At 37.9% G+C, this 15,463-nt stretch overlaps 1 protein-coding gene across 1 annotated transcript in view; it reads left to right on the plus strand.

Moving 5' to 3' along the window:
* The window catches only part of CLSTN2 (calsyntenin 2), a 228,505-nt gene extending 215,258 nt beyond the window's left edge, over nt 1-13,247 (plus strand). The window contains exons 10-16 of the mRNA XM_040613809.1: nt 2,957-3,105; nt 4,517-4,740; nt 7,469-7,639; nt 8,282-8,427; nt 9,838-9,955; nt 11,510-11,694; nt 12,332-13,247. Of these exons, the coding sequence (XP_040469743.1) occupies nt 2,957-3,105; nt 4,517-4,740; nt 7,469-7,639; nt 8,282-8,427; nt 9,838-9,955; nt 11,510-11,694; nt 12,332-12,547 (1,209 nt within the window). The 3' untranslated portion in view covers nt 12,548-13,247. The remainder of the gene's footprint in view (nt 1-2,956; nt 3,106-4,516; nt 4,741-7,468; nt 7,640-8,281; nt 8,428-9,837; nt 9,956-11,509; nt 11,695-12,331) is intronic.
* The last annotated feature ends 2,216 nt before the right edge of the window (nt 13,248-15,463 follow it).

Genomic DNA, 15,463 nt, shown 5'->3' on the forward strand with positions numbered 1-15,463 from the left:
ATCCATCTTCTTTATGCATATGACTATCTTTACTGATATTGTAACACTTTTTCTAAGACTGAAGAACAGCAGACAGAGGGAAATCCAGTTTCAATTGGCATAGTGGCCAGACTGCTTTGCATTCATTAAGACAAATTCTGTTCTTTTGGATACATGTGTAGGATCATTTCTGTAAATTCTATGATGCTTACATGAGATCTGTTGTCAGTTTCCCTTTACTGATACCGTTACTAGATAAGTGGTGTTCGTCTGCCTAATGCGTAAGCACAACTGTTAAGCTGTTTCCCAGCACAGAAATTGCAATACCATCTTCCAGAGGAGCTGAGCTTCAAATTCAGGCTGGGAGATACTTTGGCTGCAGACTATGCACCCTGTAAAACTGCACAGGTGCTTCTTTAGCGTGTAGGTTTTCAGCGTGGTGGAGGATGGTGCTGTAACACTTACCTGGCGTATGCAGTGGAAACGCCATGTACTACATTTTATTAGCTAAATCTTCTCATTGTAAAGATAGGAAACTGACCTGAAATACACTCAAATGTCTGTCTAGGTGATAAGTTGCAGTGGTGTAGTATAACCAATATGTTTTCTGAAAACAAGGGTAAAAATGAAAATTAGAAGTGCAAAGGTAAGGAGGAATTTTGCTAGCTCTAGCTTTTACCTATGAGCAAAACACCCCAAAGAAATGTTTTTTCTTCATTCTGCCAAGGATATCATTAAGAATTTCACATTGTTGCTTCTCCCAGCAAAATGACACACACAAGAGTAAAAGCTATTTTTAAAAGACTATGCATCCAAAGAGCAGGCAGGGTTTTCTGGAACGCAAGTGTATGTCTACCAGTAAGTTCTTTGCTGGGATTTTACATGAATTAGAGCAGTGTACGCTTAGTCCGTGGTACTTAAAAGCACAGTAATTCCACCCCTATTGTTACACTCTGAAACTTGACAATATTGAAGAAGTCTTGTTTCACAGCCTTGGAAAAATCCATTATACCACCTGCTGCTGCTCCAGTGTGGGTGATTGTCTTCCTTACTATACTGGCAATTCAGTGGGGAAAATTAAGATGAGGGATTGTTTTCTGCCTTTTCTTTCTTTCACCAAACTTCAGAACATTTTTGTTTTCCGAAATACAGATGAGACATAAAGTTTTTTTAAAGTTGCTGTTTTCATTTTTACTTCCTCAGCAAGCTCAACAGTCAGTGCAACAGCAGGAGGCAAAAATGAAAGGAGCAGTCGGAGAGAGGTTGTGGTAGAGTTCCCTACTGGGGCTGACAGAAAGAAGCTCAGGTGAAAGCGGAACAGTTGGCACCTGACTTTGAACAGGAGATTAACAAGGAGAAAAGGTTTCAGGTGTCAAAAATAAACATACCTGATCTCAGACAAGCATGTGTGACAGCTGCACAGATGAATAGGTTCTGTGTGGCTATTTACACGGCACTTCACAGATTCAGTGTTGGCAAACTGATGTTGGAAGGTGTTTCTGCTGGGCATTTTGGACTCATGAAGCTTCATCCTTTAGTCACCTAAAAGAGCGATGCAGCTGTAATAGCGTCTGTCACGGTAGTGTTGGACTTTTTTTGTCTTCAGCCTAATTTTCAGATATCTGTAACAGCTCTCAGAAACACTGTCTAAATCGTCACTATTTTTAGCTCTTTTTTTAATAAGAAAGACAAAAATGGCTCAGACTAAGGCTTTCTCCAGTCCCTTTGGCAGCATTCCAGCTGTTCTGGCAGCTGAGCTATTAACTGGCCAACTAGAGTCTCTGTTTGCTAATTTTATTCTCTACTACTGCTAGCTTACAGAAAGGAAAAATAAGTGTATGCAGGCTATGACTCACGTTAGTCCTCCTCTTTCTCTGTTAAAAAATACCTTTTGGTGTGTTATGACCTTCCTGCACAAGCTTCAAACCCAGTCCTCTGTGTTCTGTTCAACAGAGGACCCTGTGCTTCATTTTGTTCTTCACAGTCTGTTTGCTCTTTTGCTTTTTAACCCTTCTCATTATAAAAAAAGTATAGACAACTATTGCCTGTATATAATAGAACATGTTTGTATAATCGGTGTCCAACTTTGGGAAGGGATTGCATGTGAGAGAAGGGTGCGTTTCTTTGTGGTTTGTGCTGACAACAGTAAGGTACAAAATCAAGGGGGTTAATCTGGTTTTCTCTGCAATGCAGATGGTTTGCTGAACAAAATAACTGACAAAAAAATGGAAACAGGATGAATTATGATGAAGATAAAATCAATCATTTGTTATGTGAATATAGTAGCAAAGTTCCATGGTCAGCAAGACTTACGTGTTCAATGCAATGGACTAGGGAAGGATCAGGGCTACAAGAATAGCCATTGACTTTGAAAGGTTTGTTGGCTCAAATGGGCAGCTGGCTTTGTACAAGTAGCAGCTCCATCTTAAATCATGACACCCTTATTGATCATGAGGCAGAGCAAGGTGAATCCCCTTTATTGTGTCTGATGTTAATGAAGACATAGGAGGCAAATGTTGTAATTGTTTTGTTCATTCATGTTGAAATATATCTCAGAAAGACAGCCCAGGGTAAAAAACAACCAGAAAGTCTGGTTTAAGCCAGTATTTTTATATGGAGGATGTGTTTAACCTAAAAAAATTACATAGTAACAGTAATGATGACTAAGTTAAGGTTTGTTAAGTCCACAGCTGCAGAAATAGTATCAGCAAAGTTGGTAAGGCTAGGCAAATCGGAATTGGTTTACTATAAAATTAATTATAACAGTAGTTATTCAGAATATGAAATAGGTGACTGATACAAGTATATGTTTTAGAAAACATCATGTGGGTTTAGCAAAAAGAAACTGCTAAGAATTTTTTTTTTTTTCTTAAATGATTAGAATTTAAATTTAGGTCTGTGCAACATTCCTTAAAAATATCTTATTTTTTACTCCGTACCTGCTACCTGAAATACTAATTATATGCATTTCCTCTAGTATCACTTCAACCCTTCCCAGTCAGTCCTTGTCATGGAAGGAGATGACATTGAGAATATAAATCAAGCTCTCCGAAAGGTCTCATACATCAACTCTAGACAGTTTCCTACTGCAGGCGTACGACGTCTCACAGTCTCATCTAAAGTCCAGTAAGTTATACTTCAGCTGAACTGATTAGATTAGGAATATCTTTAATGAATACTTTTTTCTTTGGACATGTAAAAAGAAGAATTTTGGCTAAATTATACCACTAAATCATACTGTTATATAATTGAGCATAAAGGATGAATTTAATTTACTTTCATGCTGATTTACATTGTGGTTTTCTTTTGATGTTGTCCTTTTAAGAAACTTTTCTTGCTAATGTAATTTACTTGCTTTCTGTTTCTAGTTTGAAGTATACAGTCTGGACTGAACAGTACTTGCATTTATTGCATTCTTATTTTACTGTTAATTTTAAAAAGTTTTAGTTTCTTCTGGGATAGCTAAAGCCATGACTTTTTATAGTAGGCCTGTTACATCTAACAGATGCCATATCTGCAAGAACAGTATTTGTAGCTATGCTTGAAATAGTCTTTGACTGTATCCTTATATGGCTGCCACCACTGCAGTACTGGTGTTGGGTGTTAAACAGAAATCTGGGTCCTTCCATTTTCATGCAACGATAGAGAACCTGCAGAATAATGTTTACAGTTCTGCATAGTCAAAGAACCGTCTGCCACTCCTGAGCTCCCCTAGGGTATGTCTCTTACACAGTGCAGCGAAAGCAGATCTTTAGAGTGAAAATAGCATCAGTTCTACAAACATTCGTCTACTGTTCTTACTCAGTACTAGGCTTAGGCTAGTGCTGTGGGCTCACACGCTGTGTCGGGAGAGCATCTTCTGATGTAGTTTCACTGGAAGCAGTCCAGTCTGCACACTCCCAGGCTGACCAAAGCCTTGTGCCAAGATGAGGTAAGGTAGAGTTTGTCAGGAAATTAATTTCCAAAGCACAGTGATGATTCAGATGAAAATGCTAATATAGGCCCCTTTTGTCCCCAGTAAATACTGGGAGGGGTGCCAGAATGACTTTGTGATGGCTGCAATTGAAATGGGTATTTAAACCCTGTTGTTCCCACATAACATAACTATATTATATTTGATAAGTACCATTTTGAGAATTTAATGTCAGGTTTACAAAAGCCAGTTGTTACCATTCAATTAATTTTAGGTTTTTTAACCATTCACCACTTTGTTAAATGTCAATTAAACATCCAAATATTAATCTCATAGTGACCTTCCTAAAGACTGAGCTTGTCACAAATCTGTTTGCTAAGCCGTCCCTACATAATTTCAGTAGTTGTGAATGTGGGAGGGGGTGGCAGGAACACAGCTAATACTGTCACTGCTGGCCTACGTACATAGTGCTGCAGATGCATGTCCTTACGTGTGGCAGTGTCACAGTATGGAATAGACAATACAAAAGATGAGACCCATCAGGTGGGCTTTGGGCAGTGCAAGTGTCATGCACCTCTGATGTGTAATGTGTTACATGCAGTTAATGAATAATATATTTTTCAGATGTTTTGGTGAAGATGTCTGCATTAGTATCCCAGATATAGATGCGTATGTAATGGTGTTTCAGGCCAATGAGCCCAAGATTACAATAAGTGGGATGGACCACTTTGCTAGACCAGCTGCACAGTTTGAAAGTGATAGAGGTGTTGTTTTGTTACCCGACATCAGGATTGTCAGCACAGTCACTAAAAGGGAGCATCCGGTGGACTTAAAAGAACATGACAGAGGTTTGTGCATTTCTTTTAAATATTATTACTTAGTCTGTAACATGACCTTTCACGTTTTTTTGAAGGATAGTGCAAACAAGTAACACAAAGAAATCGCTTCACCCAGGTTAATTTAGGCAATGTCAGACAGCAGTAATAATGTAGTGAAGACATTCAGTTAAACACATTGAAAAAACATGTTGAATAGTGGTAGATCAGTATGTGCTCCCAAAAAAGTGGCATTTCCATTTAGTGTCTTTCCTACCTCAGAATAATTCCTTTGCACTCTTTAAATATTCTGTTGAATAATGTATTTTCATTAGAATCTCTCTATTTGTAACAGTATTTTGTTAATTGTACTAACAATTGTACTGTGGAAAGTAGCAATTGACTAATGGTTGGAGGTTTAGGCTGTTCTTATGTTTCCAGCTCTGCTACTGATTTGTGGGTGATACTTTAGAAAGTAATCTTGTGCCTCGGTTTCCCATACATATAATGTAATAATTTGCAAAGATTCTTTTCAATTATGGTGACAGTTTAATGCTGAACAGTGTCTGTATCAGTATTTGACACTAGATGAATGTTCAGAAACATAGATACAGTTTAAAATAATTTGCTATAAAGGAATCTTTCTTTTTGGATGTTTGCTTGCAAGTTAAATAAAAAGCCTAGTAACCTGGGGAATCATTCTAAACAATATTTGTTGGGCTAGAATAAGCAGCGACTAGATGCACATCTCTTGGAAAGATAAAATCACTAATGATGTGCATGTGTAGGGGCATGGACTCCCTGAAGCCATACTCTGTAATAATCCTGGTCATCACTTGCCTGAAACGGCATCTGTCCTCTGAAGGCTGGAAGGTGTATTATATCATAATATCAGCTGCATACAATTACAGTATGAAAAAAAAAATATCTTGCATAGAAAAGAGTGATCATTATCCATGACACGATGCATGTGTGATACTCCGTGTCCCTAGATGTTATGACATCTTAAAAACCACACAGTGAATTAGGAACTACTGCCATACAGTTTAGTTCATAAATTTAAACTATCCCATTTTTTCCCAATACAATTATTGACATAATTACTGTTGTAACATCTTATAGCCTAAAGAGCCAGAGTCTCTCCTTGAAAACAGCAGCAATCCTTACACTACTGTTTAATTCCTTGAAAGTCAGGCATCTCCTAATGTGCCATCTCTTGTTTATTTCCACTAGGAGTGGTTAAATGGATAGATAGTAATTGGCTTTGGGAATAATTGTGTTTTGCACAAAGTTATGGAATTCTAAGTCTCAATTTCTTCATTACAAGCTTGAATCATCGTTTCTGTCAGCCCAGATAATATCTAAGCAAAGACAGCCTTAAATCTTGACCTATATCTACCGATAGCCATTTTTCCACTTACTTGGAATTTACCATCATGACTGTAGCAGAGATGCACGTGGCAAGGCTGAGGGGGCTGGTTTAGTCACTGTGTGTTGTCCAGTCACAGGACGGGTTAGGTCTGTCTCTCATCAAAAGCAGATCAGGCAGTTGCTACCAGCATGACTACGGCTCTGAGGCCTTATTTACCATGCAGAGGGCACCTGGAATGCCGACGTGTTGCTGCCAGCCCTGCCTCAGCAGAGAAATCAGTGGGATCCTGCCAACGGCTAAAATTGCTGCTGCTGCCTCCCCTGTTTGCCCAACACTGAGAGCCAGAGCAGCAAAGCTGACCAGGTCAGGCTTTCCCAGGCTCTGCAGGCGAGCTCTAGCCGGTCTCTCGTGGCTTCCCATGAAAGAGTCCAACTCATCGGTCTTAGCTGGTGAGCGAAGTGTTCAGATTTGCCTATCCTGCAAATCTGAGTTGGGTCTGCATGTTTTGGTAAATCAGAGCTATACCTAGAGTTTAGATACCCAAATTCACTGGACCAGGAGTTGGGAATCTAGGTCATGAGACTTTTCTCTCTGTGCCTGCCTTCCCCATACGCCCTCTAAAATGAAATTCAAAGAGTGAGCGCTAAGTTGCAGGATTGGAGTCTCTGTGTCTATGGTACTCTCAGGGAGCTGGTTAAGCAGTCTTGCCAGACACTCTATGCTAAGTTGACCAGAGAATTAAAACATTAAATTAATGTGCTCTCTTTTCCCAGTGACAGAATTATTGGGGTTTTAAACGTACATATTGAAGGGTAGTCAGTTAACAACTCAGTTTCTCCCAGTCACACAACACAGGATCTTGCCATTTATGTAATACCAGGTTCTTGAGTACATGGCCATGATCTTGGTAATGCAAATCCTTTATGGGCCATAGAGTAACTGAGACAATCGTCCAAGCATAGATATGTTTGACATGTATTTTTCCAGTCTGTTTTTTTCTTGAGAAAAGAAAGAACGTGTGATACCAACCTGGTATCAATACAGCATTGAAACCCAGATTTTTTTATATGAATTTATTTCCAGGATAAAATTTCAATTTTTGACTTCCAGTACTGTTCTTGAATGCTTTTTATTACAAAGCAATATATTTTCTATCTATCTCACTAGGTATTTGTAGGTCTTCATCATCATAACAACTGAACAGGCAAGATTCTTCTCTTTTGATTTGCTTGAAGTATGCTGTATTTAATATCAGCAAAAAACAACTTGGCCATCTTTGCAAAAATTGAAAGCCCTGATGCAAAGCACATAAAATCACTGAGCTGTTCTACAGTCATTTATCTTAGTTCCTTTCTTCTTTTTTTCATGGTGTATGCCATGTGTTCACAGCCAATAAGCCAGTGGTATTAGAGGAAATGCTCCACACCTTGGATTTCTGTGATATTTTGGTCATTGGAGCAGAACTAGATCCTGAACAAGAGTGTTTAGAACTAGATCATGTGGAGCTTCAAGGAAAACATCTAGATGCCACAAATTCCACGGCAGGATATTCAATCTATGGTATGTTCATGGACTTTGCTTTCCTTTATTTCCTCCCACCAACAATTACATTATGGGAATGAAAGGACTAATTTGAAAGAAATTAGGCAGAAATCTGTGATGTACTAGTTTTAAAATATTCTAGGGGAGACTGAGTCTCAAAAGGCATAGTCACTTCTTATCTCTGGGTGTGCTGTGTTTATCTGTTGGAATACAGCACAGCTTTGTCCTGATCTCAGCAGCCCTCCTGCTGCTCCTCAAATAAGGAAAATAGGAACACTGCTTTTTATTTTTCTTTAAATGCAGGGGTTCTTGTGGACCATCACAGTGGAATGTGGGAATGAGGGGATTCCTCAGTGTTCCTGCACAGTGCTGGTAACTCACTGGCCAATTTTTGATTACTAAACAATTTATTCTAAATCTTTGCTGTTGTATTTGGTACTTTCCATTAAGGACCTACACTAATTTCCAAAAAATATTCTCACATAATGTAGCGTCAGCCAGAGGCTTGACAGAGAATAGGGAATATTTGATGCACTGCCATTTTCAGACCATTCTGCCAAATTTTGTATTTTCTGTGAACATGTGATTTCTCCTGTACTGCATGGAGCATTTGCTGCGTATCATGTCCTTGAGATTATTACTGCTCTACCACCATTTCAGGTGTGGACAGCATGTACAACTACGAACAGGTACTTCGGCAGATTCGATATCGTAACTGGTACACTTCTGTCACCTTTGACAGAAAGTTCAGAGTCAAGTGCTCAGAGCTCAATGGACGTTACACTAGCAATGAATTTAACTTGGAGGTAAGCAATCATTTAGTCAAGTTGTCTTTTCCAATGCTGAGGCTAAGCACTAGCCTTACATTCAGCAACACTGAGTTTTCTTTAAAATATGTAAAATGATTGACACACTCTGGTAACTAACCAAATAGAGGAAAAATTCTAAGTTACATTTGAATAGGAAGTTGAGTTCTCCTGTGGATATTTCTCAATGTGGGTGTCTCTATTCTGCTGTGTATATAATGAGATGACCCTTCTCTTGAACTTTGCTAACACAGAGAATTACTGCTGTTCAAACAGGATGAGGGCTAAGGTTATCATCATTGTTTTTCCATGATGTAAAATCTCCTACGTGTCTTTATGAAGATTTATACACCAGCTAGAAAGTAAATCATTACAGCCTCTTTATTTTCCTTAGATTAGTTATTCTTCACTTAGCCTGACATACTTTTCTTTCCTGCAGCAGTAGGCTTTTCAGCTTTTCCAAGCACTAATCCCTTACAGTAAGTTTTATAATTTGTTCTTCATCAGATGGAGATCATTCCTGGTAATTTACATGGTTTCACATTTCTTTGAGGAGGAAAATCAGCATACGGGTAACAGACACATTGGTTCCGCTCCCCAGCCATGGTCAGTTCCCCCAGGAGTGTTCAGACAGCTCTCTGGAGCTTATTCTGTGTGCTGGTACTGACTCCAGTGCAGCACAATGACCCAGTGACTGAGCATTACTGCTGATGCACCTCAGCAGGAATCATGGGCCTCTTCTGAAGAACCAACTTATCCAGCCTAGAACCTAGGTACCGAATAACTGCAGGAAAGGGAAGGAGCTTGTTAGCAATAGGCTCAAACCTTAATTATTGGCTCTGAAAATTTTTACATGTCTATGTCGTATTGAAAATCCTTTTCACTTTAGCATTCTGCAGTCCTGATGATGACTTCAGAGTTTTTGCTTATAACTATTGGTAGGACAGAGAACTGATACGATATTCCTCAAAAAAAGTCACTCTGAAAGGAGTGTCACAAGAAAAACTGAAATTTATTTTAATTCTGTCTTCCTGTTTAAGTATAAACTCAATGAGTTTGATACATGCTCTGTCAATGTTCAGAGTGGCAAATCTTTTACTGACTTTCAGGGAACACCTAAAAGTTGATTGGTATAGAGAAAAAAAAGTCACTACTTATCCAGACAAGTAAATAAAAAAAACTGTTTTCTGTTCCACTTCATAGTTTACAGCTAGAAATGTTAAAATGCATTTTTAGTGCTAGAAATGAGAAATATATTAACCTATGTATTTTTCACTGGCCTTTAAGATCTATATAATAGTGTTCCTATCTGCTGATGAACTTCATAGTTCAACATAATGTATGGAGACAACAGGTTTGGAATATCGAGTGTTCTTTACTATCTGAGCTCTTATTTTTCTCTTGTGCCAGGTTAATATTCTACACAGCTCCAACTTCATGGACCATGTAAATCATATAATAGTACAACCACAATTTCTCCAGTCTGTCCAGCACCCAGAGGGAAGCATAAGTGCTGTTCACAACTCAGGTATGTGACAACTTTACCGAGACTAATCATAATGATTCTGGTATGTCAGTATTGCCCTTGTGACTCAGCCTGGTCAACAAATGGAGCACTGAAGTTCACAGTTCCAGCTTCTGAAACCTTGCAGAGATCATGCACAGATAGGAAAGAAGGTGACATTGAAATCTCTTCTTTCTTTCCAAAGAGATACTTTAAAGGAGTCCTCTTTAAAGGTTATGATCCACATAGTTAAGAAAATGTCTTGTTTCTAGTACTGAATGGTGTGAAGTATAATATTTATGCTCATTTTGTCTTTGTACGTCTGTATTCCCATGGTATATTGATTTCTGCCCACCCGTTTCTAAGCAAAAGGAAGAAATGTTTGTATTAGTTTTTAAATTTCTTAGCTGCTCTCCAAGCCTCAGTCTGGAGCTCTCTGGGGAGAAGATAGGTCCACCTAACCATATGCGAGGGTGTTAGTATATATTAAATAGAGAATTTAAATTGCAATTTTTGACTATATGAATTAAAATATATATCCAAATCTGAAGCCTTTTCAATGAAGTTAAACCCAGAGCAAAGAATCTGTTTAAATGCTGGTTTCTGAAATCCTTTTAGCTGAATGATACATACAAAAAGAAGCAAAACTGATGAAAAGTGTAGGTAATTATAAGTAGTTATATACAGTTACGCTTACTGTATTTTTCTGTACACTTGTACAGACCATTTTTACTAATATTATACTGAATTTATGCATAATGAACTATTGCAAGCTGGTTCTTTCTTCGTTACTTTAATATTGTTTTGATTTCAGAGTTCCATTCTTACAGACAGGGCAAGGTGATAAAATGGGCTACAGAAGTACTGTAGCTCCCGGAATTGCTGTATCTAGGTAACAAAGGTACATGGAATGTGGCAGCACTTCGCCTCTGACCTAATCATGGAGCTGGGACTGTAAGATTTCTTCCTGTGACTAGGTGCAGACAGAGGCTTCTCAGAGTGCAACAGAACAGTGAGGAAAAATGTCTTGAATCCTCGAGTCTCTCCCAGGAAGATTGTAACACAAGCAAATAGAGTTGCAACGTGTTATTTTATTTCTTGGAGATTGAGATTTAAATCACAGTACTAGTGTTTGAAAACTTTAGAAATACAAGCTTTGGGACATACTTTATCTCACTAGTGAGTTTAATACCTCAGCTGTAATCAGAAGGGGACAATATGCAAGACAACTGAACCTTATTGCAAAAACACTTGTTCTGAAACTAATTGATTCTGCACTGATTGACTACTTGTCGTCTGTAATAAATTGGCTTCAAGAACAATTGGGAGGCATAGTCACTTTTTGGTTATGATTTATAATATTCATTATAAGATACTGTAAACACCATTTGTGTATGCTCTGCCTTAGTCGGTGGGCGCTTGGAAATACTTTCTGTAGTCCCAGGCACAGGGCAGATGGCTGATTCTCAATCCAAAGGAAGAGGTGCTGAGAGGAAAAACTAGATGATGTATTTAGTGTTTTGTAGGGAATATCTTCCACAAACATAAGCCCATTCCCTTTTCCACCTTTTGTTCCAGTTGTTCCAAGTGTGGCTACTGTCGTTATCATAATCTGTGTGAGCATACTTGTTTTCATCATAACCTTGGGGGTCTATCGAATTCGGACAGCTCATCAGCACAGCTCTGCAGACAACGAAGGAAGTAAAGAAAATGAAATGGATTGGGATGATTCTGCTCTGACTATTACCGTCAACCCCATGGAGGTACATAACTGAAGCATAGTTTTATATCGTGATACTACTAGGAGTTAGTGTCTGGGCTGGTAGCTTGCTCAGCAGTGAGTTTTAAGCCCCTTTCAGAGTAAACTTTTTTAGGTTTCACAGAACAGTTGAATGTATGTACATTCAGGACTCCATCTCAGTTTTCAGCTCCTTACACCATGATAATACATAATTAAGTACTTAATATTTGTTGTCATATATAATTACTAAATAGGATAGTGAAGAAATTATTTGGTATAGCACTGTATTTGGATCCTAGGTACCCAAGATGATACGAGTTACTTTGGTTTTAACTTTTTAATGTAAGCACTAATACGCTACAATTAGGGGAAATGATCAGCAGTTTAAAGAAACTGGCATTGAAAGGTTAGATTCTGGCAGCTGGACTAACAAAGCTATTGCTTATTGACATTCCATTCTTGTTACAGTATTTTTTTAAATATTTGCTGCTGAATTATATCGTATTTGATGCTTAACAGTTACATGATGGAAAGCAGATTTTCCCAGCATGTTAGCTTTTCTAAATGTGGAATAAATGCTCACATTCTCACAGCCACTGTCCAGCAAGGCGGCACTTTTCTTCTACTGGCTCTCTTTCATTTCTTTAAATGTACTGTAGAAATATGAAAAGCCTCACCAGACAGAAGAGGAGAGCGAGGAAGAAGACATAGAAGATGAAGAGGAAGACACAACCAGTGCTGAATCAGATGAAAGTGAAGAGGAGGAGGAGGAGGAAGAAGAGGAGGAGGAAGAAGTCATTGTCCAGAATGGAAACAAACAGAATGCCACCAGGCAAGAGCAGTTGGAATGGGATGATTCAACACTCCCATACTAACAGCCCTCCAGCCACATTGCTCTTTTGTAACAACCAATACAATGCTTTTTCAGAGTCTATGTATTTATTGACAGGATTTGAACCTCTGCTTGCCTGTAACTGTTTTGCCTAAAATGATCTTGTTGCAGTAATTGGTAATGATAGAACTGACCTTTTTCTTACAAATCCTGGAGAAAACATGGTACAAACATACTGGCATCACCAGTAATAAAGTAAGGTAGAACTTGATTGGTTAGCAAGCGTAGTTCTCGATTTCCTGTCTCTAGACCGCAGATATGTGACAAAAGTCCTGTCACTCAATCCATAGAGGTTTTTGCCTTTGCTATTTTTTCATACAGGAGAGATTTCAGCTTATTATGAAGAATTACCTGTGGGTCCAAATAACAGTTGCCATTCGACTGACTTACGCTCTTACAGGTGTAAAACATAATCCACCTTCAAAGCGGGGCAGAGTTTTAGTGCTACAGGTGACAGAGACTGAATTCCATTTGTCAGCTTGTCCTGCCTTCTCGGATGTTAACCGTCTTCTTCAAGGGAATATCTAGGACTTGACACAATGCATGTGTGCCTGTGTAGAAGTGGGCAGTGTGTTTTTCAGGCGAGCTGTCAGAACCTTCAAGACAGGGATTTTATCTAACCTACCCATAGAAATTTAAGAGATTTTAAAAAACCCAGCAGCAATGGGCTGTTGAAGGTTACTGAAAAAAAAAATAAAAAAAAATCGTTGTGTCCACAGATAGGGTAACACAATCTTATGCAAACTGTAAGTTCTAATGAGATTGATTTACAGAAAACCTTTAGAGCTGCTCATTAGTTATGGATTGAGGAATGTGCAGCAACTTGAAGCTGTAAACCGTCTGTCTTGTAAAATCATTAGCTTACTGAGTATCTTACTGGAGTAGTGGGAAAAAAATGACCCCATTACTCCATAGCTATGTATGGTTGAAACTTAAGCAGTGATTCTACATGAGGAAAATGCTCCCTTTTGCTGAACGCCAGCTGGAATTCCTCTCTGACTGTATTCTATAAAACATTATGCCCTATTTCTTCTGTACCCTTATCCACCTATGAGTGGCACAAGAGAAAGTGACAACATACACAACTGTCAGCTCTTTTGTGCTCATGATTCTCCCTTACTACTTCTTCCTGAAGCCATTAATGTCGAGAAAAGGTTTTATAAAGAACAAGAACAAATAAAACCTACCTGGAACCAAAAGAAGTGAAAACAAAACCTAAACTCTTAAAAGGTTGAGAGAATATTTTAGTTTGTTATGGTAACACAGCATATTTTTCTTAAACACAGTATAAAAATGAAAAAAGGAAAAAAAAAATCAAAAAACAAAGCTACATACAATGTGTAGATAAGTCTGTGTGGTGTGGTTTTTGTCCCCTTTCCTTAATTATCTTTGCATCTTCAAATGCTCTGCATACCAAATGATGCAGCACTTGCTAGGATAACTGTTCTAATGCATAACAACAAAATGGCATGGAAGTGAATGCTGCCTAGTGGTTTGTCGGGTTTTTTTCTAAGTACGTCCTTTTCTTTACAATTTCATCATTGACTTTTGCTTTTGTAATTTGCTGTTTAAAATGAGCTGCTTCCTCTGCTCTCTCCCAGAGAAACAAGCAGTCTTGCCAGGAGAGGACCCTGCTGAGTACCCATGAATGGTAGTTGATATTGCAGAGTAACTTGAGCGATCTCGAGGGTATCCACCTCCCTCAATACTATATTATTAGCAGCTCTGGAATGTAGAGAGTGTATTGTGGGTCTGCGGGTTCTTTTAATTGCAGTTTCTGCATTTGATAGTTGCAGGGACAGATTGACAGCAACTAGACTTTAGAGTTTAATAACTAGAAAGTAAATGAAAAGAACTCTTATTAATTAGTTTTAAAATTAGAGACCCTCATGCTCTTTTTATTGTGCCAACAATCAGGTTGGCTTATGATTGTTTAGGCTGGCAACATAGAGGTTTTCTTATGTGAGCAGTCCTGTTTTATTTTTATTCTGGTCTCTCACATATATTAAATTTACAAGAATATTTGCAGAATTAAGCCCACATAAATACAGTCTATCTGCAGGAATAGAGATTGGCCACATTTTCTGTTAAATAAAATAATTAGTTTTAAAATATCTGAATCTCTTGAACAGAAATTCTATGCTTGATCATTTTCCAATATTTAACTCATTTCCTAGTGCTGATAACAAACATTATACAGAGCCTATTAGCAAAGCTTTCTGCTCAGGAAAAACAGGTAATTAAAAGGAGATATTTAAAAGTCAATTTCAGAACTGGACTTAATAATAATAATCTGGAATAACAGAAACTTAAAAAATAATTTATCATCACAGAAAACATTAGGGCAACTTAAAAACAGCAATTTACAACCTTATTGACAGCCTTTAATTCTTTTATATGTTCATGTCTTCATCAGTGTCTTTCTCCATAGATTTTTATCTTTTTATTACTGGAAGCAAATCTTTTCAGGTCATGCTGGTATATTACACAAGAGGCAAACAAAGTATTTTCTCTACTGTAAATAAACCTACATTTTTAAACCTAAGCAAAGTAATACAGGCACGTGTGTTATCACTAAAATTTGGATTGCAACACGATATTCAGCAAAATAAAATGTATCACTGTACTTATTTTAGATTTACTTATTGGAGTGCATTATGCAGCATTTTTCATTCAAATAAACAGAAAAGTCCTTTTCACAAAATGTTAGTGAGAATGAGATACTTCTTCACAAAATGAACTTTAGAATATTTGTATAGCAGTTGATAGCATTGGCATCATTGAGCAAAAGCCTACTAGTAGAATAACAGAGAAATCCCACTTTTTCAAAAAAAAAAAAAATATTTTCTCCCCTTCAGGAATTAACTACTTGCTTGCTTAAAACCAAACCAAAACATAT

Source organism: Falco naumanni, chromosome 13 (assembly GCF_017639655.2).
Source record: "Falco naumanni isolate bFalNau1 chromosome 13, bFalNau1.pat, whole genome shotgun sequence".
NCBI lineage: Eukaryota > Metazoa > Chordata > Aves > Falconiformes > Falconidae > Falco > Falco naumanni.